This window comes from Talpa occidentalis, unplaced genomic scaffold, assembly GCF_014898055.3.
Source record: "Talpa occidentalis isolate TD23 unplaced genomic scaffold, MPIMG_talOcc4v2.1 talOcc4.11, whole genome shotgun sequence".
In the NCBI taxonomy this organism is placed as follows: Eukaryota; Metazoa; Chordata; class Mammalia; order Eulipotyphla; family Talpidae; genus Talpa; species Talpa occidentalis.
The window spans coordinates 71,325,053-71,347,534 of NW_023601104.1; the positions used below are offsets into that span (position 1 = coordinate 71,325,053).

At 40.0% G+C, this 22,482-nt stretch overlaps 1 protein-coding gene across 11 annotated transcripts in view; it reads left to right on the forward strand.

Moving 5' to 3' along the window:
- SYNE2 (spectrin repeat containing nuclear envelope protein 2) overlaps window positions 1-22,482 on the forward strand; it is a 308,736-nt gene that overhangs the window by 66,321 nt on the left and 219,933 nt on the right. For all 11 annotated transcript variants that reach the window (XM_054690979.1, XM_054690990.1, XM_054690998.1 and 8 more), the window contains exons 3-7: window positions 13,079-13,140; window positions 15,070-15,165; window positions 15,251-15,328; window positions 15,417-15,509; window positions 18,562-18,743. In XM_054690979.1, the coding sequence (XP_054546954.1) occupies window positions 13,079-13,140; window positions 15,070-15,165; window positions 15,251-15,328; window positions 15,417-15,509; window positions 18,562-18,743 (511 nt within the window). The remainder of the gene's footprint in view (window positions 1-13,078; window positions 13,141-15,069; window positions 15,166-15,250; window positions 15,329-15,416; window positions 15,510-18,561; window positions 18,744-22,482) is intronic.

Consider the following 22,482-nt stretch of genomic DNA (forward strand, 5'->3'; position numbering starts at 1 on the left):
AACACTGGTATTTGTGCTGGATAGTGGGTTGTTTTGTTGTTTTTTTTTTTTTCCCCAGCAGAGAGACATTTTCCTTGCGTTGTATATACAGTTTTGGCTTCTGGGAACATTGGTTCTGTTTTTTTTCCAGGAGTTTAGGGATAAGCTTACTTTATTCTGGGTCAGTCACATTTTGAAAACTAGGGCAAGATAAATCCAGGGTCATTTAGAATCCTGTTAAAGTAGGTTAACAAAGATCTCATTCATTCCATATAGAAATCAAAATCCTTTTTAATTAGCCCCATGAGACATACAAGATTTTCTGAGCTTTTATGTATGTGTGCGTGTTAGGATGGGATGGATTTATTCAGAGTTTAATACAGTATATTAGGGGAAAAAATTTCAATATAATTTCCCCTTGAAAACAGAAAAGTAAGAAGTCAATATGAGATTAATTTATAACCATTTGTTGGGTTCAGTGTGTGATTTTACACTCTAGTGGAGGGGGGCGGAAATAGTGGAGTTCATTTTATATGTGCCTTTCCAAGAGATTACTTCCCTCATTTAATTTCAACACTGGTGATTGCAGTTTCTCTGAATGGCTCCTTTTTTCAAAAACATTCCAGAAATTTTTGGTAAAAGATACTGCATTTGTTGTTGTCAGTATGTTTGGGAACTGAAGTTTCCTACCACCAGGTATTTTTGGCGTCATTTAAAAGTGGTAGATAAATGGATGTGAATAATTTATCAGAGAAATGGACTGTTCAGAGCTCTAAATCTGTATATCTTTGGAGGATACATAAAGACACATGTTAAGTGACCACAAAGAGAATATTGCCAGACACACACTTGCTGTCCAACTCACTAGTACCTAGGTCTCTTTAGCCTTCACTGCACAGGGATTACCCACAAGGCATCAGCTGAGACATGTTAACAAGCACCTGGCTCAAGTGCCGAATACGAGCAGCCTTTCATAAATATGGGAAGGATTTGAGAGCTTTCCAAAACGTTGGAGTTGTTGGCCTTGTCTTTAGTTAAGTAGGAGTATGAATAATGGAAACTACTTCTGCTATTATCTCTGTCTGCCTCAGTCTGAATTTTTCTTGCCTTAACTTTCAGGGCTTTGATATCTTCAAACCAGTGTGTTTCAGAAGTACAGGTCTATTCACACCACTTCAAAATTTATTTATTTATTTATTTAAAGTATGGACTAATCTGTTCATTGATTCATGTGTCATGTCATTCCTGAGACACCATCTTGAGTGAAGCACTATTTTAGGTTAAGAGAATACTAACAAACTGCAACAAGTGAACAAACTGCAACAAGTTTCATATGCCCAGATGCTTGTATTTAAATTAGAGAGATAATGAATTAAGAAAAACATCAGCACATGTAATGTGCAATGCAGAGAATTAAAATATGTTTATGTGATAGTTCCTGGGTATTATCTATAAAATGGTCAGAGAAGACTTCTTGGTACAGGAGACATTTAGAAAGCGTTTGAGTAACACACAGAACAGGAAAGAACATTCTAGTCTGGGCCTCCCTGGTGGCGCAGGCAGTTGAGCTCCACACTGTGAAGCTGTCCGCAGCCTCTGCAGCATGGGTTCAATCCCCGCTGGCTGGCGAAAATCCCACATGGCGAAGCAGAACTCTCCTGTCTCCCACTGCTCCCCTCAGCAGTGTATTTCGTCACTCTGCCTGTTCTGTTCCCCACTCTGTCTCTGGTGAATCCTCTCATCCTCCCGCGCATCTGGCCTGTACCCTGGTTCTTGTATAAATAAATAAATCTAAAAAAAAAAAAAAGAACATTCCAGTCTGAGGCATTCCTGTCGAGCTCAAGGCTCAAGGGAAAACTGAAAGATAGAAACAAAGTTGATGAATTGATGGAGCAAAGAAAGCCTGATGTGACTGGAATGTTCTGGGGAAGAGGCTGGCACTGGTGTTGGAGAGCAAGGCAGGGCAGGGCTAGATCAGACAAGGCTTTCTCAGCTCTAAGGAAGGGTGTGTGAACGGGAATCCTTGGAAGCTTTCAGTTAGGGGAGTAATGTGATCTGATTTACATTTTCCAAAAGATCACTCTGGCTGTTGTGTGGAGAGGGGATCATCTGGGTGTACGAGGGGAAGTTGTAATCCAGGTGAGATATCATGGTAGTTTGAACAGGGGGGTTGTGAAGGGATGAAGAACCATGGTTTTTTTTTTTTTTTTTTTTTTTTTTTGAGTGGGTTTATGAATCTTGGAAAATGTTTTGGGTAAGTGAAAAAGAGAAATAGAGAAATCAAAGATGATTTTAAAATTTTTATCTTAAGCAATTTTAGTAGTTGGTTAACATGCAGAACTAATAGACATGCATTTTGGGAAATCCAGAGGGTTTATGTTTTCTTATTATAGCTATGAGATGCTTACTTGATATCCAAGTGGAGATGTCAAGCAGACAGTTGATATAAGGATCCAGGGTTCTAGGGAGAGGTATAGAGCATCAGCATTTGGCTGGTATATTAGCATTTAAAGCCACAAGCTGGATGAGGTCCCCTATGGAATGTGTAGCTAGAGCAGACCTTTTGGTTTTTAAAGATCAGGCCGAAGAGGAAGAGCAAGCAAAGGACATTGAGAAGGAGTGGCCAAGAATAATGTGGGAAAACCAGGCAAGTGTGGTGGTATAGAAACCTTTTGATGAACTTATTTCAAGACAGAGACTTAGTCCCCTGTGTGGAGCCTTGGATTGGGCTCATAGATAGTTGGTGGCTCTAGCAAGGTTACCTACATTCGAGTGCTAGAGATGGAGGCTGACAGGAGTGGGTTGGGGGGATAATGGGAGGCAAGGGAGTGGAAACAGTGACTTAATCAATATGTTCAAGAAATTTTGCTGTGTAGGGAACAAAAGTATCAGGCACTTGCTGAAGGGAAATGTAGGATTTTTTTAAGGAAATACTACTTTATAATTTATGCTTTTTCCTAGTCTAGGTTGATTTATTCTTAGCATTCTACTCATTGACTAGCTCATGAATTACTTAAATGTTTTTGGACACCTGTGGTGCTGAACACGTGGGTGGCATGTAGCACGTGCTGGATGAACATGTATGTTCTGATAACAGGGATACACACTGGCACATCGGCTCTTGCAGTGAAATATGATATGGTGCTAGGGACATGTAGTGTTAGGGATACCTCAGCCAGGCTTGGGGCTCAGGGAAGCCTTCCTAGAGGAAGTGACTATTAAGCTTAGACCTAATGGATGTTTCAGATGAGTTGGGTGAAGCTGGAAAGAGTACTCCAGGCAGTGATACCAGGCTGAACATGGCACACTTATGGAAATGGGTGTTCAGTGAAATGGAGGATTAGTTTTTGAGGGACAATGTGAAATGATGGACCTATAAAGAGACATGTAAACATAAAAAGAAATTTTTCCTAAGACCAAGGAGAAGCAATGGAAGGTTTCTGTGTAGAGACATACTCAGAACTGGTTTTAAAAGCTACCCAGGCTAAATGTGGGGTGTGGCCTTCTGGGAGTGAGTATAAAGACAGAAAGACCAGTGTAAGTCTATTGTGATGGTCCAGCTGAGGTAGATGATGTCCTGATCTAGGAGGTGCCAGTGGAGAGATAGGTAAGTAATCAAGATCAGATTATTAAGACTTTTTAATGGACCTGATATGGGGAACATGAGGGAGAAGAATGTATTAAAGATGACTCAAGTTTATCCTTGGGTAACTGAATGGATGGTAACTGAATGAATCCACTAGGGAAAAAAAGCAGGAGAACAACTTTGGTGGAGGAGGGAGTTGGTTAGAGATGATGACTCAGTTCTGGAAATGTTGAGTGTGAGAATCCTGCAGAATAACCAAATGGAAATATCTGAAGACAACAGGGACACAAGCACATGGGGTGAAGTTAAAGATTTGGAAGTCCTTAGTATATACATGACAGTTGGTTTCATTGAGGTAAATGGAAATACCTAGAAAAAGAGAAGGCCCTAGGCTGAACATTATAGAAATACAAAAAGGAAATCAAGACCATGTTAGCTTCTGAGAAGTAGGAAGAAACCAGGTGAATGTGGTATCATGGAATCGAAAGGAGAATGTTTCAAGGAGAGCGTAATGACAGTGTCAGAAGGAGAAGGTGGTAAAGATAGCCAGTGAGCACTGAGAAGGGCCTGCTGGGTTTGGCAATGGAAATACTGTAGGTGACCTAGCTAAGAATCAAGTGGAGATGTTGGGGAAGAAATCAGCTTTTAATGAATGAGAAGTGAGTGGTAGGTAAGAACAGGAAGCTCTTATACTAGCCAGTGTATAGAATTCTGTCCAAAAGTTTGGGTTTAAGAAGAGGAGAGAGATCGGGTGATAGCTGGAAGGGCATAGATTTAACATTAGGTGAATTTGAATTATAATGAAAAGAACATGGATTTTAGCATCAAACATCTACATTTGAATTTCTTCTCCACCAGATGTGAGATCTAAGATCTGGTTATTGAATGAGCAAATAAAATTCGTACATCTTGGAACTACAGTTTTCTCATTTACAAAATGCCTGCCTGACTATTTCATTGTAAGGCTTTCATGAAATGGTGTCCTTATTCCTTACCCTTCTTATTCCTGGAAATAACTTGCTTCAACAAAGTTTCTGAGCCTTTCCAAGTGTGTCTTAGGATACCCATAGGTTGTAATTATTTATTTTGAGATACATTATATTATTGTCTCAGAGTTTATTATTCCATTACATTTTTTCCCAGGCTCTTCCTATTCCCTTTGTGATGTCAAGATTCAGTCACACATGCAAATTAGTCTTATTTAGAGAGGTGGTTTTTGAAGTGAGCAAATCAGAATTAGAATCTCTTTGAGTTGGAAGCCAAAACCGTGTCCCTAAACAATGACTCTGAGTAATTCACCAGCACTCAGAAGTGTGGGAGTCCTAGGTGTATGTTCATGCCCAAGTCTCTCCTCGACACGCTGGCTCTTTTGCACTCAGAAATCAGAGGTGCCTAAACCATCGCCCCAGTGGAGCTTGTTCCAACTCACAAGTTTTGATTTTCAAAAGAAAAGCATTCACAGTTTTACGTGGTGGATAAAAGATAGTAAGGAATAATGAATACGCGTTAAAAGAAATGTCATTTCTATAATCTGTTCATTCTACAGGTATTTCTGAGCAGTTCCAATGATTCAGAAGAGGGAGAGACAAATAGCTCCTAGATTCTTGGCATTTTATCTGTATGTAGGCTCATTTTCATGTGCTAGAAATAGAAAACTTGCTTACTCAGAGAGCCCAGAGCTTTGTTCCAGTGAGACTGGAAGCAGAAGCCTCAGTGTGAAAATCTCAGGTGTTTGCACAGGGTGTGGTTCACTCAAGTGCCAACACGTAGTTGCTGGATTTTACACATTAAAGCCCATAGAGAAATCATTTGCTGTCTGTTATATATTTCCAGCAAACCAAGTACATAAATAAAACCCTGCTTCCTTCTCTCGCAGCCATGTAACCTTTCATTGCACACTTATTTTCTGAATTTGCTCAATATGAAACACACTGTGGTAGGTGCTGCAGGCATAGGGAAGCAGCTTAAGCCTCGGCCCATGAGGAGAAGACAGGCATTAGTCAATACTCTTGCAGATAATAGCTAATTTGGCGGGGGGAGGAGCAGCTTTCTTGAGATGTAATTTGAAATGCAATCGATATACATGCAACTTACTCATTTAAAATATATAATTCAGTAGTTTTAAAATTTTTTTAAAAAAGATTATTTATGCCTACAAGAACTGGGGTACAGACCAGAGGTGTGGTGAGAGGATTCACCAGACAGAGTGGGGAACAGAACAGGCAGATTGAAGTACACTGCTGAGGGGAGCTGCAGGTGAGCCAGGAGAGATCTGTTGCGCCATGTGGGTAGCTCCCTGGTCGGGGTTCGAACTCGTGCTGCAATGGCTGCAGATATCTTCATAGGTTGTGTCTCAACCCCTTGCACCACCAGCGAGGCCCTAATTCAGTAGTTTTTAGTGTATTCACAAAGCTGTGTAACTATGGCCCCATTTAACATGGGAACATTGTCATCACCTAAAGAAAACCCACCATTCCCTCTAGCTACTATTCCTCAAGCCCTCCATTCCCCAGCCCTAGGCAACCACTGGCCTCATCTCTAAAGATTCTCCCATTCTGGACACAGTACAAATGGTGGTGTTTTGTGATTGGCTTCTTCTCCTTGCCATAATGTTTTTAAAGTCCATCCTTGTTGCGGCTAATGTTCATTTGTATAAATTAAGCATAGATAGTCTATGCCAGGGCCTGGAAAACTTTTTCCGTAAAGAACCAGGTGATACATATTTTAGTCTTGAGGTCCATATAGTCTCTGTCACAACTACTCAGCTTTGCTGTTTTAGCATGAAAGTAACTAAAGACAGTACGCAAACAAGTGAGCTAGTCGGAGTTTTCCTAAGACTATTTACAAAAGCAGGCAGCAGACCACATTTTCCCTTTGGGTTATCACCTGTTGACCTCTGATCTAGTGTAATAGTGTAAGTACTTAAGCCTCCTACTCAGTGAGGTAGGTATTATTATTCCCATTTTACAGATAAAGAGACTGAGGCACACAGCTACTGAGTGGCATCAAGCCCAGGTATCTGGCTTTAGAGCCCATGCTCTTAATCTTGCAATGGTTGCAAACTGATGTGTGTTAAATTGGGAGAAGGTGCCTCAGAACTCTGTGGAAGCAAATAACAAAAAGAAGATTCACTTAGATTTCTTTCAGGATGTACCAGTTAAGACCTACGCAGATGTAGAACTGAATCAGGTGAAGGGCTTGATAGTAAAACAGCTGTGGCGGGAGGGAAATCCCTTGTAAAGATCCTGAAAGAAGGAGGAGTGGCTGGAGCCCCAGGCACGGGCACATCTGTGCGTGTTGGGGAGCTGTACTGGGCTGGACTGCTCAGCAGGCTCTTGAGGGTTTTGCTGTTGATCGTCAGAGCAGAGAGAGACCATCAAAGGGTGGGTGGAGTAGTAAGGTCAGATTTGCTATCTGAAGTAGAGTTCAGGTTGAAAGGAGCAGAGCCCACCTGGTTGGCAATGGAGCTAAGGGCAGATCCGGCAGCGGACGAGACATAGAGAAGGAAGCAGATACCAGAACTCCCAGGAGGCGTATTGGTGTCAGCTGCACTCGGGGTGACCAAGGATGGCAGTGTCACATCGTGAGACAGAAACATGGTGAGGTCAGGTCTGGGGAGAGGTGGGCAGGTGGAGTGTGATCTTAGTCCCGGAATGCTGACTTTGACAGACATGTGCCGATTCTTCCATGGTGACAACATATGTCGTCTGGCAGGGATGGGGTATTATTTGTGAAGTAAAAGAACATAGAGTTTGAGACATACTGTGGGGTATGGTAAAAAGTATCAGGCTTTTCTGCCCTCCCGCCATTAGGATTGATGATGGATCCTTGTGGTCCTGAATGCATGCCTGATGGCGGGCACCTGGAGTAGGGTGTGGGCATGTGTAAGTGGGTACACCTGGGCTAAGGCTGGGCTTATAAGGGCGGTGTCATGGGGACGCCAGGAGAGCAGAACCGTGAGAAGAGAAGGAAAAGCAGAGAGAACGCTGGAGAGCCCAGAAAGAGTGAAGATTTGCTGGGGGCTGGGAGGCCTGCCAGCCTCCCGGCCCTCCAGCATCCCTGCCTGCCATGTACCTGGTAAATCCCAATAAAAGCCTGAAAAGCCACTGAGGGCTCCAGGACTCTCTCCTCCTTCACCAGTCTGCTCCGGTCATAGAGACCCTGCCCTGTGCCCATTCCTGCCGCTACACATACTGTGCTAATGAGTTATATGAGCCAGGAGTGACCTCCTATCAGTTCACTTTTCTCACTCAATAATCAGGGCTTCAGTCTAATTTGGTTCTTTCTTGTTTATTTGCTGATGGTTGGTTGCAAGAAAATGTGTTGTGAATGGTCTCCCTGCTCTCTGTTAGTTAACAGTCTCCCCTTTGGTAATTAAAAAACAGGTCTTTTCCTGTTTATTCTTCAAATATTGTAAACGTTTCTTGTTTTGACTATGCGAGCTTGTATGTTTTAATTCCCCTATTTTATTTTATTATTTGTTTATTACCTCTAGGAGAAACAATAGAAGTGGCCTTATTATTTTCAGTCTTCTTTCTTTCGGTAACAACTCAATTAAGATTCATGGGGAAGGCTGTTGGGACACATGGCTAAATTGTGTTGCATTCCTGTCCAAATCCTTGCCATGTTTGTCCCAGCTAATGGTGTGGTGGCAGTGTTGTTTTAGGGAATGGCACCTGAGTCGCCTTAGTACATACCCTTTTTGTATGAGACAGTTTGTTAGTAGGAAAAAATTGCTTGGAGGTTATTGAAACAATGATTAGGAGAAAACATAAGCCTAGTAACTTGCTAGTAAATATAATATCACAGGTCAGAAAATATTTATTGAGTGCCTTTTCTCTACCTGGCACTGTGCAAAGAGGAAGCAGAAATACAAAAGCATATGGGATTAACTTTAAGATTCATACATTGAGTGGGAGAGATGCCGACACATGCAGGTACATGATTACAGTCTGTGAGCTGCAAGTGGTAATTGCCACAAAATGTGGCTATATGTGCTGCTGTTCTTTAATAAAAATACAGGTAGAGTGATGGTAAACATAGCATTTTACAACTTACCCTTTCACTTAATAATATATCACACTAGCACATATATATCTACTTTGTTCTTTTATTGGACAGATGCATTTTTCTTTCTAGGTTAGTTGGAAGGGTTCTCATCTCCTTTGAACATTTTCCTTATGATTTTACCAGATGCTTCTTAACTTTAAGTGGAGTACGTAAATCTCTGCTTTTTGAATTAAAACATGAGAAAGTATTCATATATTCAATTAACATATAGACATTAATACAACAAATATTGGCTGAGTATCTTTTACATGTCAGGTATTATTCTAGGAACTAGATACCCAGTTCCTATCAAAAACATACCTTTGCTCTTTATAATTTATGTTCTGAGATGTTTAATCTAGAAGGATGCACAGGAAACTATTCCTGTCTTTGGGGAAGGAAAATAGAGGGCTTGAAGAAGTTTTTATTTTCCACACATATTGAAAAATCATTTTATGGGTATTACGGTTTTATTATTCTAATAATAATAAGAAAAGATCCAAAAAATGTTGTAGGTGGCTAGAAGAGATCATTCGATTTGATTTAGAAAAGGTTAGTGTCCATTGAATGCCCACCTGTGTATTGTGCTGGGGTTCCTGTGAATGAGGGCAAGGAGAGGGTCCATAGCATCACAGTGCAGAGAGGAGTGAATCTGAAGTGGGAACTATAGGTGTGCTGGCTAGAGAAACAGGATAGGAGCAGAGACTGGGCCGTGGTCAGGAAAAGTAAATTGGGCTCAAATTATGAATGACTGAGACTTTACGCTGAGAACTTGTAATTTGCTCATCAAGGAATTTGGGAATGATCAGAAGATTTTAATGAGAAAAGTGAAAGATTGAAGTAGTGAGTCTGGAGCCATGTGCAGTAAACCTGTTTTGAAGAGGAACTCAATACTAGAATGGGCAGGAGAGAAATTCCTGGAGTGGAAGAGTGCTTTCCCTCAATGCTTCATCAGTGACCTAAGATGTAGAGAACGTTTTTCTGGAGAAGCCACATTGTAGTAATGCATTGCTTGGTGTTGAAGTAAAAGTTTAATGATTCTTGCATGTGGGAAACTGACCCTGAACTCTTACTTGGAAGAACTGCTGGAGTCAGCATTTTATTTGTATTTATTGTACAGATGTTACATATATATGTTACATGCATGTATTAACTCTGCAGTTTGCATATCTGTGTACTTTGGGCTCACATTTTCACACCTCTACATTTTATAGATGAACTTTTGTAAACCTGAATATAATTCTACCTTTTCCTACTATACAGTAAGAAAAAGTAGAAAATATATGTGTTATATGTGTGTATATATATGTATAACATGTCTTAAAAAATCAGCACTGAGAATTTTCCATTCTCCATTCCTTGGCATTTTTATTGTTCTTTCTTTGTCTTTTCCTAGACCTAACACCTGCTAATTAAAAGGTCTTACTATCTACATGCTATTTTGAGAAGAATTTTATCATTTTATCATTATCATTTTATTAGAAAGTTACCCCTGAAATTAAAAAAAGCAAACCCAACAGTTAAAAAAGAAAATACCTCACTTGCTTAAATTAAGTTGCTTTAAAGCATGTGGCTCTCAATTATATTTTTTCTGCAATGGATTAGCCTTTGAAAAGAACAAAAGGTTACCAATTCTGCATAGGGTGTGCTATTTGGCTCTGGTTCCTGTGGAATTAATGCCGCTTTTCAGGGATGAGGCTCTATGAAAATGTGAGAAAATTGTGTCAAGGGATAAATGAAAAGGAGCATTATGAAACCATTTAATTGAACTGCTACAAAGGTGTTTAATTGCTCCTGGGACATCTTTGTTTGCTGTTAGCAAAGGGTCCTTGTTGCATTTGAAGGGTTCTGATTTCCAGGATGAAGAGATGTCCTCAAAGTTTGGACAATGCCTTAGTTAAAGGCCCTGAAGTTACTTTTCTAAATCCTTTCATGAAGATTTCATCTGTTCGCGGCTTCCTTTGTTAACTGGAGAGCACTGGTACGGATTTTTGGACTGCAGCTCTTAATTTTTTTCCCCTTTATTACTAGATTTTGATCAAACTAGGACAGAGATAACACCAAAAGGTCACTGGGAAGTTTTTTATTATTTTAAAAGTAAGTTTATGTTCCACGTGTTAACTTCCTATTAGATTGATGCTCCGATGTAGACTATCCATTTAGAGCCCTGGTTTTGCTGCCTTTTGGCTCAGCTGAGGAAAATTCCTAGTCCTCAGTTTGCTCAGTACTGAGCATCACATGGGAGGGAAGTGATGGCTCACCTTAATTGGAAACAGTTCACAATGAAGGAGATTTCCACCTGCACATGGAATACTAATACTCCCCAAGCACATAGTGCTTTCCTTGCACTCTATTTTATGCCAGCATTTTACCCTCCATGGCTATTTAATGGTGCCCTGCTTTCCCCATATAATTCCCCTAAAGTTAATGCAGGCTCTATCTCTTGGTCCTGGTAATATTCCTGATTAATTTGTTTTTTCACACTTTTATTTCTTTCAGTCTTTTAAGGATAGGGAGTCTTTCAAGATTATGAAGAGTTGTGGTTATTAGCAAAGGCAAGGTCAGGTATATGACCAAGGCACTGAATGGTTGAATCAGGGCAAAAGGCAAGTTTATTGGAGAAGAATTTAAGAAACAGAGTGGTGGTCAGGAGTTTGGAAGGTTCATCAGTCTGTATGTTGAATTGCCAAGATTTAGACAGGAGTTGTCCTGGACAGAGTGACAGGTGGGGAAGGAGCTGAAATCTTTGAGAAATGGTGAAAAATAACAGAGCTAAGTAGATGACTGTTAATAGAGGGACTAGTCTGAGGGCATGCAAATCAAAGCTGGAGCATTTCAGAGACAAAGAGCACAGAATAACCTGGAGGAAGCAGTGAGGAGTAAGGAATCCACTGGTACAGGAGCTGAAAGAGAAAGAAAAGTCATCACTTGAGAAGGCCACAGGGGAGAGTAGAGGAGGAGCCAGGTTTCAGCTGGAGCAAAAAGACAAATCCTACCAGGGAGGGTAGTAGCAGGGAGGGGAACTTGCAGAGGGTATACTAAGGATTTCATTATCAGAGAAAGAATTTGGACAGTTAAGGACAGGTGGGAGATGAGGGAACTTGGGAGACTACAGTTTTATGGAAATTATAGTGAAAGAACAGAGGGATATGTGAGTCTGGGGTGTGTGTATACATATGAGCAGTGTGTGTGTGTGTGTGTGTGTTGACTGATAGAGGCAGGGATAAAGACACAATGAAATAAGACCTGCTGAACTCGAGGTAAGGGTGGTGACAAGGCTGTGACGATTGGGGGTAGGGCGGAGTGGGGGTGTGTCTCACTGTTATCCATGTACAGAGGTGAGAAGATCTGGGGAAATGGAAGCTCAGTCCTGGGTGCAGAGCCAACCCTTGGCCTCAGGATTGAGCATGTCTGCTCAGCTGAGGGGATTGAAGTGGAAGAAGCGGGGTGTCTGTGTGGGGCCTATGTCTGTCCCCTAGGAGGAAGGGAAGATGAATTCCCAGTGCTCTGGTGTTTCCCGTAACTCCTGTGTGGTTAGTGAGAGTTGAAGCACTTCTCCCATGTTTACTGTGCCAGAGTCTGTGCACTTTAAGTGAATCATTAAATTTTCACACAATCTCTAGAGGTGGTGCTTATTGTTTTCTTCCACTAGGGAGCTGCTTAAGGTTACACAGCTCATCAGTAACAGAAGTAGAGTATGAACCCAGGTCTCTGACTGTAGTTGCAGTTTACGGTTAATTGAGTGGCAGTACATTGTCTATGATAAGTGTCAAGACTACACTGCCAGGACTTTATGAGTGTTTTAAAATGTCTTCAGATTTTCTGGGGTCTATCAATGCTGCCTGGCTTTGACTAGGACGACAAGTCCTTTGGGTTCGGAATTCTTGCTCATGAGTTCTTGTACAACTCTGTCAAGACCATGCAGGGTCTTAATTCTTTTGTCAGTAGAAAGTGTTCTCTTTTGTTCACTAACCTAAAGTTTTAAAAAATAATCACGTCGGGCCTCCCCGGTGGTGCAGGCTGTTGAGCACAGCGCTGTGAAGCTGTCCACAGCCTCTGAAGTGCCGCTTTGATCCCCGCCGGCCGTGGAGCAACCCACATGGTGCGGCAGACCTCTCCTGTCTTGCCCGCTGTTTCCCTCAGCAGTGTATTTGGGTCAATCTGCCTGTTCTGCTCCCCGCTCTGTCTCTGGTGAATCCTCTAACCCTCCCACACATTTGGCCTATACCCCGGTTCTTGCATAAATAAATAAATCTTAAAAAAAATCATATCAACACGCTATTTCCAAAACACGTTTTGGATGAACATATGAAATTTAGGACAAGTTCTAGAGAACTTGTGAAAGTGTGAAACACACACACACACACACACACACACACATAGACAGGCTTGTGAAGCTTTGATATGTTCAAATAGTTTCTGAGACTACTTCTTTATAACTGCTGTTGTCCTTTTTTTTAATAGCTGAACAGGAAGACACTCAGAAGAAAACCTTCACCTGCTGGATAAACTCACAGTTGGCAAAGGTGAGGGGAAAAGAGCAAATTAAGCTATAAATGTATTTGTCACTCCTCCTACTCCCTCAGTTTTGGTCCCCAAAATGGCACAGGTGACATGGAGAAGGTTGAAAGAATGTGCTGAAGGTCATCTTGATCTTGACTGTTTTTTTCCCTGTTCTTCTTTTTTACCCTAGAAAGTACAAGGATTCATCCTCTTTAGAATTAACAGAAAAGCTGGATTGTGATTTTCCTTTCCTACTCTTTGGGCCTCAGTCAATGCTATGATATTAGGATTTCTGTGTACTTTATGCATTGACACAGAACCCTGCCTGACATCCCATCAGGCCAAATACCTCACTTTCCAGGAAGAGAGATGTGGCAGTTGACACAAGAGCAGAAGATCCATTGGCCCTGTAATATTCCACACCACCCAGAAGTGTCTGGGTTTGGTTTTTTTATAACAATCCCCAAAGCTTGGTGGAGCAGATTTCCTTCTCATCTATGTAAATGGGCCACCAGGGTGCAGTTAATTTTCAATTTATATCAATAGATAAAGAACATGACGTGCCATTTCTATATCAAACTAGTGGATGTATCAAAATATTATACTTAGTAATTATAAGTGAATTAGCTTTCTCATGACCCATTGAGTATTGTTTGCTAATTCATTGTGCATTCCATCATAATTTATCATGAAAACATTCTTTGCTGCCGTGAATACTTGTGTCTCCAGAGTATAAAAGGATGCCCCATTGCAAAACATCCCACTGTCTTCATTTCCTGTCTTTCTTTTTAAAAATAATTTATCACTTTTTTATAGTTCCTTCTTTATACATAATTTGATATAATAATTATAGATCTTGTTTTTTTACACCAGATAAATTTAATACAGTAACATTTATGCTTCCTGTATCTGTCTACTTGGAAGGTCTCATGGGTAACTTGAGGACAGGAGTTATAATTGTTCATTCACATGTAGATACATAATAAATATGTGAATATTGATGGTGGAACTGGCAGTTGATAACTTCTCTGAGTTATGCCTCCAATATCTTCCACATCACAGAACAAGAGCAGAAAAGCATCCTGGCAATGGGTGTATCAGACTCATATAGATCTGGTATTTTTTTTTTTAACTTTTTGGCCTCTTCACCCTTGATCTTGTTTTGATGTATTTGTTACCTTTCCCAACATGGAAAAAAGGATGCTTTTGTTAAGGATATGGGAAACAGTGCTATAAAGACACTGAAAACAGTAACATCTCTTTGAGTCAATGAAGTAATGATAATAATAATTCTTATGTATAGTGTTATGTTAGAGCCTATCCTAAGTTCTTTAAGAATATTCATTACATTTAAATTACTTTATAGTATCCCTGAGATAGATATTATTCCTGTTTGAGGGACAAGGAAACTAAGGTACAGAGAAGTTATGTGACATACTCAAGATCACGCAGCTGGTAAATGATAGTGCTGGGATAGTAAACTCAGCTAGTCTGCTGCCAGAGATCTTACTCACTGTGCCATCCTGCCTCTCAGTGATGCCAAGATACAGAATGAATGAGTCTCTTCTCACAGGTTGCTCATCCAACACAGTGCTCTAATTCTGAATAGGGTGAATTCATAAAAAGGTTACTCTGGAAATGTGAGCTGCTACCCAAATAGGTCCCTATTGCCTCATTCTGAATGTCTTTCAGGAACTTCTATGCACAGGTTGGAAGCACTCAGGGAAAACTGAGGTGTCTTGAACTATTGGAAATTTTCCCTGGGATAAATGAAATTCACTACTTACTATTTTTTGATATGGGGTTTTGTATGTTCTCCATCATTCTGTTAATGAAAGAAAAACCCTACTGAATATTGCTGAAAAGACACAAAGCACATTTATGAGATTCTTAAAGTTATTCCACTTTTGGACCAAAGTTTGAATGGTTCTTTTTCTTGTGACCTTTTGCAGCACACACCTCCCTCAGTTGTATCAGACCTATTCACAGACATTAAAAAGGGCCATGTCCTCCTGGACCTGCTAGAAGTGCTCTCAGGACAAGAGTTGGTAAGTGTTTTAAATGACATCAGGAAACTTTTGTTGATGAATTTTTTTCACATTCTGAGTAATGTATTTTGCTTCAATTTCACAGCCTCGAGATAAAGGATCTAATACATTCCAGTGTAGAATCAACATTGAACATGCCCTGACATTCCTAAAACAACGATCAGTGAGTATGAATTGCACATGAAAACTCACTGGAGAGATGAGTACCATGAAGTATTTTCTCCTTTTAACCTGCATTTCTTCTTTTCCAGATCAAGCTAATAAATATTCATGTTGCTGATATTATAGATGGAAACCCATCCATTATCCTTGGCCTGATTTGGACAATTATACTGCACTTTCATGTAAGTAGTTTGTTGATAGGAAAATTAGTTCTGCTTTAATCACCACAGTATAAGTGTAATGCAGTAAGTTTGACTTGATGCTCAATTCAGAGTGTCCAGAAATAGGAAACTATATAGCAAACCTTTTGCCATTTTGTTATCTTTCAGTTGAAAATTGAATGATGAATTATGATGTCCTGAATGACCCATTTAGCACCATGCTAAATAGAACCTGCCATGGTGAAGTCTTGCTTAGTATTGATTGTTTCTGCTGTGACCGAAGAGGGAGTAGGAAAATTCTAGAGTAAATTTTCAAAAATGAACTTGCTAAACAAAGTTTTGAGGGACAATTGTCCAATCTGAATAGTCCTACAGTATTCATTCCTATCCCAAGACTGACTCAGATTCATTTCATTCAAAGGCATCACAGTCAGAGATACTGGGTGCTAGCTTTTGTGCTAGGACAAATGGAAAATAACAACCAAGAAGGCAATTATGGTTCTGCCTTTATAACACTTAAGATTGATAAGTATCTTCTCTCAGGCTTGGCTTTCTGAACTTGGGCAGCTTCTTTGCCGCTGCCTAAAAAATTATGTGTTCTAGATCTCTATAATTACTTTAAAAATAGCTTTTAAAATATTGCGGGAAACAAATGCTTATTTTAGAAAAAAACTAGAAAAAAAGTATAACTAATTTACCTAAAATTTAAGCCATACAAAACCAGACTATTAATTCTGGACACCTACATATACAGTTATGGTAGATTAATATGCATCAGAGTGATGAAGACTAAGTGTAGAATTTCGGTTTCTTCCTCTGGGAGAGGAAGGGAATAGAATTGGGGAGTGGAGGGCAGAAGGCTTAAACTGTACCTGTATTTATTTCTTTGAAAAATAGGAACCAAATATAAAATGGTAAAATTTGATCATTCATAAGCATTTATTTTTTCTCCATACTTTGTGTAAAGTAATTGAAATAGAATGAAAGCCCTCAATATAAAGAAAGAGAAGTCACTTATAACCCATTATTCACAGATACAACTCATTTACATAATTTGGTGTGCAGCTTTTGTCATCTCTGCAGCAGGAATGAATATATCCCTATATGTGTATTTTTTTTATAGATTTATTTATTTATATAAGAACCAGGGGTACAGGCCAGAGGCACGGGAGGGTGAGAGGATTCACCAGAGACAGAGCTGGGAACAGCAGGCAGACAGATGAAATACACTGCTGAGGGGAGCAGCAGGCGAGAAGGAGAGGTGTGCTGTGCCATGTGGGACCCTCACCGGCCTGCTGGCCAGGATGGAACCAGTGCTGCAGAGGCTGCGGACAGCTTCACAGTGCTGTGCTCAACTGCCTGCGCCACCAGGGGAGGCCCCATATATGTGTATCTTATACCAAATAGAATCATGGTGTACACACTCTCCCACCTGTTCTAATGAGCACCTTTCTGAATTTTATATTTTCACAGAGGCCTGTCATAAAATACTGTATTCCATTAATGGAATCTCAGAATGGTCACAGTTTTTGGTGAATCAAAGAAAATCCCAAAAGATTACTCATGAGTTAAGACTTTTGCACACAATCTTACTTATGTTCATGTGCCAAATTCCTAGAACTGAAATTCTGGAATTGTTGAGCCATAAGGTTGCAAAATGAAAGCATTTTTAATTTTGTTTTAATATTGGAAATAAAGTTTTGTTGAAGCAAAGCACACAGAGGAAAATGCACAAAAAACTTAAGTGTAGAGATTGATGAATTTTCCTAAGATAAACAGATTCATGTAACCCAAGACAAAAAATACAGAGCATTGCCATCATCCCAAGGTCCCTAGGTCCATCTCCCAGCTATTGCCCTTCTTCCCTAAAGATATTATCATTTTGCTCTGTACCACTGGTTGGCTTTGCATCTTTCACTCCATAGAAAAAGTATAATACCCTGTGCTCTTTGTGTCTGACTTAACATCATGTCTGTGATTTTCATACTGTGGATACATGCATGATGAGTCTTTCTTTTTCACTACTGTGTATGAATATACCATTGTATGAATATTCTAGAACTCAGCATTTTGCTGTTCATGGACATTTCTTTTGTGGCAGTTTTTAGCACTTATGAATTAAGCTTTTAGGAAATTCTTGTGCATGCCTTTTAGTGCATATGCAACCTCTCATTTCTACCAGCCCTCATTTCTGTTGGGCATGCATCTAAAAGAATGGAATTGATGAATCACAGGGCGTGGACATGTGATCTTCAGATTTAATAGATACAGCCAGTGGGTTTTCAGAGTTGTATTAATTTATGCTGTAACTGGAGCTTGAAGGTTCCTTGATTAATAAGAGCACTTTTCTTGTACTTATGGCAGCTTTTCTTCTTGGTGCTTGTCTCTCTATGTGTTTGTTTATTTTTCCCTTGTATGTATATTTAACGGTTTATAATTAAGGGCATATTTTAATTGACTTATTCTCTCTGAAATTTTAATAGCTCAATTTAGTTCAGTTTAGTTAATTAATTTTTTTTAAGATTTATTTTTATTTATTTATGCATATAAGAACTGGGGTGTAGGCCAGAGGTGCAGGGAGTGAGAGGACTCACCAGAGACAGAGTGGGATCTACTGAACAGGCAGATCTACTGAAATGCACTGCTGAGGTGAGAATCAGGCACAACAGGAGAAGTCTGATGCGCCATATGGGTTAGCTCCCTGGCTGGGGATCAAACTCATGCCATAGTGGCTGTCAATAGCTTCAAAGCACTAAGACTTCAGCCTCTACATCAGGGAGGCCCTCAGTTTGCTTTATGTTGACAAGTATTGAGCCTCAGGAAGGCACTCCGTTCACACTTTACACATCATGCCTGAGGGAGGCCAAGGAGTGACCCACATCCACTCAAAAAAAGCCAAAGTGTAGCCCCCAATGACCAGTGCTTTTCGTCGAGGATTTGCCCAGTGCTCATTTCAAGAGTGAACTGTCATTGCTATGTGATACTTTTCAGAGCTTGTTTAGGCTGGATTTTTTTGCCTCAATGCCATTGACTTATGATTTGGTGTATGTTAAATTTACTGTGTCTTCCTCAGATTGAGAAGCTTGCCAGGACTCTTTCTTGCAATTACAATCAACCTTCTCTGGTCAGTGTGAGTGCAGCTGACTCATCTCCTACCTCAAGTCCTCCTGCTAAGAAATGCTCCAAAGCCCAAGCAAGATGGCAGATGTCTGCAAAGAAGGTTCTTCTCTCGTGGGCTCAGGAAAAGTGTTCCAGGTAAGTAGCTTGCTGTGACCAGGGGAGACACACAGGGCAGCTTCATCCACCAACAGACAGAACTGAACACCAGGCCTGAGAATCAGACTGACTGCTCACTCTCTCCTTTGGCTGTAGTGAGGCTTTCAGGTGTGAAGGTTCATTGTGAGCTCAGCCACAGTTGTGAGGATTTGGTTTTCAAGACCAAAAGGTGGGATTATCTGACTAACATATTTCAGTTCACTCCCAATTTTAGGTGCCCTATTGTTAAGGGTAAATAGCATAGTCTTCAAATGTCCTTTTTTTTAAGATTTATTTTTATTTATTTATGCATATAAGAACTGGGGTGTAGGCCAGGGGTGCAGGGCGTGAGAGGATTCACCAGAGACAGAGTGGGGAACAGAACAGGTGGATTGACTGAAATACATTGCTGAGGGGAGCAGTGAGCCATACAGGAGAGGTCTGCTGCGCCATGTGGGTTAGCTCCCTGGCTGGGGATCGAATTTGTGCCTCAGTGTCTGAGGATAGCTTGATAGCACTGAGACTTTAAGCCCTGCACCACCAGAGAGGCCCTCAAATGTCCTTTTCTTTAGCATAGTTCTGCTATGTATCTGAAAGGTGGATTTACAGTCAAAAAGTTTTACCACACTAGGAGCTCTTCAAAAGTGAGAACTAGGTCTAATTGAGTGTGTAGACCCTAGAACTTAGTGTAGTGTGAGTACACTCCATGGTAAATGCTCTGTAAATGTGTTTTCAGGATGAATGAACAAATGAATGGATAGGTAGCCAAAAATGCATATAATTATCTCTTGGAGCTATATATGAGTACATTGAAAGACCACAGTCTCCATTGTTTAGAAACTCATAGCTCAGGATACAGAGGTCAGGGAGTATGTGCTTTAAAAAAGTGTACCCACACTTAAAAAAAGTTGTACCCATGCATACCCCCATAACAGAGTTCAGAGGGCAAGATGAAAATGCATATATTATATAAAAATGAAAAATGATGTAAAAAAATATAAAATTTAAAAAGAAAAATAAAACACAGAAGGCATTCTTGTCACATCCTAGCATTGCTTAGGTATATAGAATCATAAACACGTTGCTTAACCTTTTCAAACACTGGGCTCTGGAGTAATGCCTTAAAGAAAGGCTAAGATGTTGTTATCTGCCTTCAGCCTTACCTTTAGTTGTCCTCTTCCTTTGTATTCTGTGAGGGCAATAAACATACTTATAGGTTTAAGTTTACTAAATCAATTTTCTCTTGAATTTCCTAGATACAATTTCACTTCAGGTCCCTAAATTTTTAAAATCCAAACCCTTTGTATGTGAAAAGCATTATGAGGTCTTGTCTAGATTTGTTTGATTTATGCGTAAATAACTTCAAAACCTTTCAAAGTCTATGTATTTACCACAGTTTATCTTTTCTCCATGGTCTTTCTGATTTTTCAACTGAAGAGTTTATGCTAAACTTTTTAAAAATAGCAGTAGTTCTTAAGTAATCATTCACTTGGAATTTATTCTAGTTTTTTGCCATCATTGGTGGTATTGGATAACTTTTACTTCAACATTCTGTGATTCTGTAAGACCCAAGTGGGATACCAGGTTGTAAGAGATCTGTTGTATTTTCTTATTTCTGAAGGAAATGTATCAGACTTCCATTTGGGACTGTTAAAATGAGTGAAGATTCTATCAGTCACTGTGAGCCTAAAGCCGCCCTCTCTAAGACCCGGTGGTCACGTGTCCTTTATGGTCTTGGCTTCTGCGCCTCTGTGCATACCTGACCTCTGCAGCCTGTTGCTTTGCTTGAGCCGGTTTTGACCCCTCTGCCCTCTGAAAGTGGTCTGACCCTGCTCTTGGCCCCCGCTCCCATTCTTTTAGCAATCAATTTAGTTGAGTATCTGAGCCACACCCTGAGGTTGGAATACCTCTATTCAAGTCCTGGGTCTCTGCACTTCCTAACCGGTGACCTTAGACACTTAATCTCTGTGTGTTCCATCATAAAATGTAAACAGTACTAACACTTCATGAGGTTATTGTGTGTATTATAAGCATTAGTCTTTAAAAAGCATTTCAAATAGTTTCTGGACAAAGTAGGAACGCATAAGTATTTGTTTAACAAAACAAAAATCACTGACTACTCTGCAGTTTAGTTATAGTTATAGGCTAGACTTTTTCCCCCTAAGGGATCCAGGAAAACACCCAGAGGTTATCTGGAGCAGACTATTTCCTGAGTAGCGTTTATCATTTGATATCTATGGTAAATTAGTTTAGTAAATTTCCATGTATTTTTAATGGGATTTTTTTATGGGATATTTTTATGGGATATTTATAGTTGTTCTGGAATATTTCCTACATGTTATGAGAAACTTCTATTCTTTTGCAGCATATTCACTGATCCCTAGTCAAATTCAGAATGGTGACTGATGGAGTGATTTGAGATTTATATATATGAAGCACCTTTATATGCCAGACACTTTTGGGGTAGTGGGGTGGGAAAGTCTACTATAATGAACAAAAAAAACAAGGCCCTTGCTCTCATGGGGCTCATACCCTAGTAGAGGAAGCAGATAAATAAATATGATAATTACAGTTGGCAGTAAAGTTAGGAAGGACTTTTGATCAATAGTGTCAAGGGGAGGGAGGGAGCGTGTCACCCTTGTGTTAGGTGGGCACTGGAGCCTTTCTGAGGAGGAGACGAGGGCTGAGGAGAAGGCTTCAGGTGTATGAAGGGCTTGTGAGAAAGGGCATTGAAAAGAGTATGACTGTTGAGAAGCAGAAACCAGACCAGTGTGGTGGGACAGGTGGAACAGGTCGAAAGGGGCCAAAGAGTGTAAGTCCTTATGGGCCAGGGACAAAAGTTATTCTAAATACAGTGGCAATCCATGATGTGGATTTTTAAAAAGTATTTTTTTTCCTGATTAAGAGATAAATAACATAAAATTTACCATTTAATCATTTAAAAATGTGTGGTTCAGTGGTTTAAATACATTCACATTGCTGGGCAACCACCACTATTTTTCATCTTCAGAACTTATTTCATCTTGCAAAACTGAAACTCTATATACATCCAGATCTGTATGGATCTGTGTTAAGCAACTACCCCATTAATTGCTCCCAAACCCCTGGCAACCACCAGTTTGCTTTCTTTGTATATGAATTGGACTACACTAGGTACCTCAAATGAGTGGAATCATACAATATTTGTCATTTTTTGGATGGCTTATTTCACTTAGCACAATATCTTCAGTTCATCCATGTTGTAGCACATATCAAAATGTCCTTCCTTTTTAGGACAGAATAATACTCCATTGTATGAAAACACCACATTTTGTTCCTCTGTTCACTTGTGATGACCAGTTTTAAGCAGAGGAGTTACAATATTTATCTGTCCAGTAAGCAACTGGCCATTTATTTGGCATAGTATATCATTTAATTTGTTCTAATGATAAAATTGTTTCCCATAAGAGAGGAGAATAACTCTATGTAGAGGTCTAAAGTTAATCTTGAACCAACAGATTACGGACTGATGAGCATTAAACCTGAGTATCATTATCTGGAGCTTTGTTTTTCAGCTCCATCTCCAGAGATTGATTTAATAGGTTCCGGGGTTCCTGACAATTTGCATTTCTAGCACCTGTAGTCCAGGTGATACTGATCTGCTGATGTGGGGTGGCCACACTTTGAGCGCCAATATTCTGTGAGATCCTAAGCTTCATACACTTAGCATTTTAATTTACTTGATCCTAAGATTAAGATA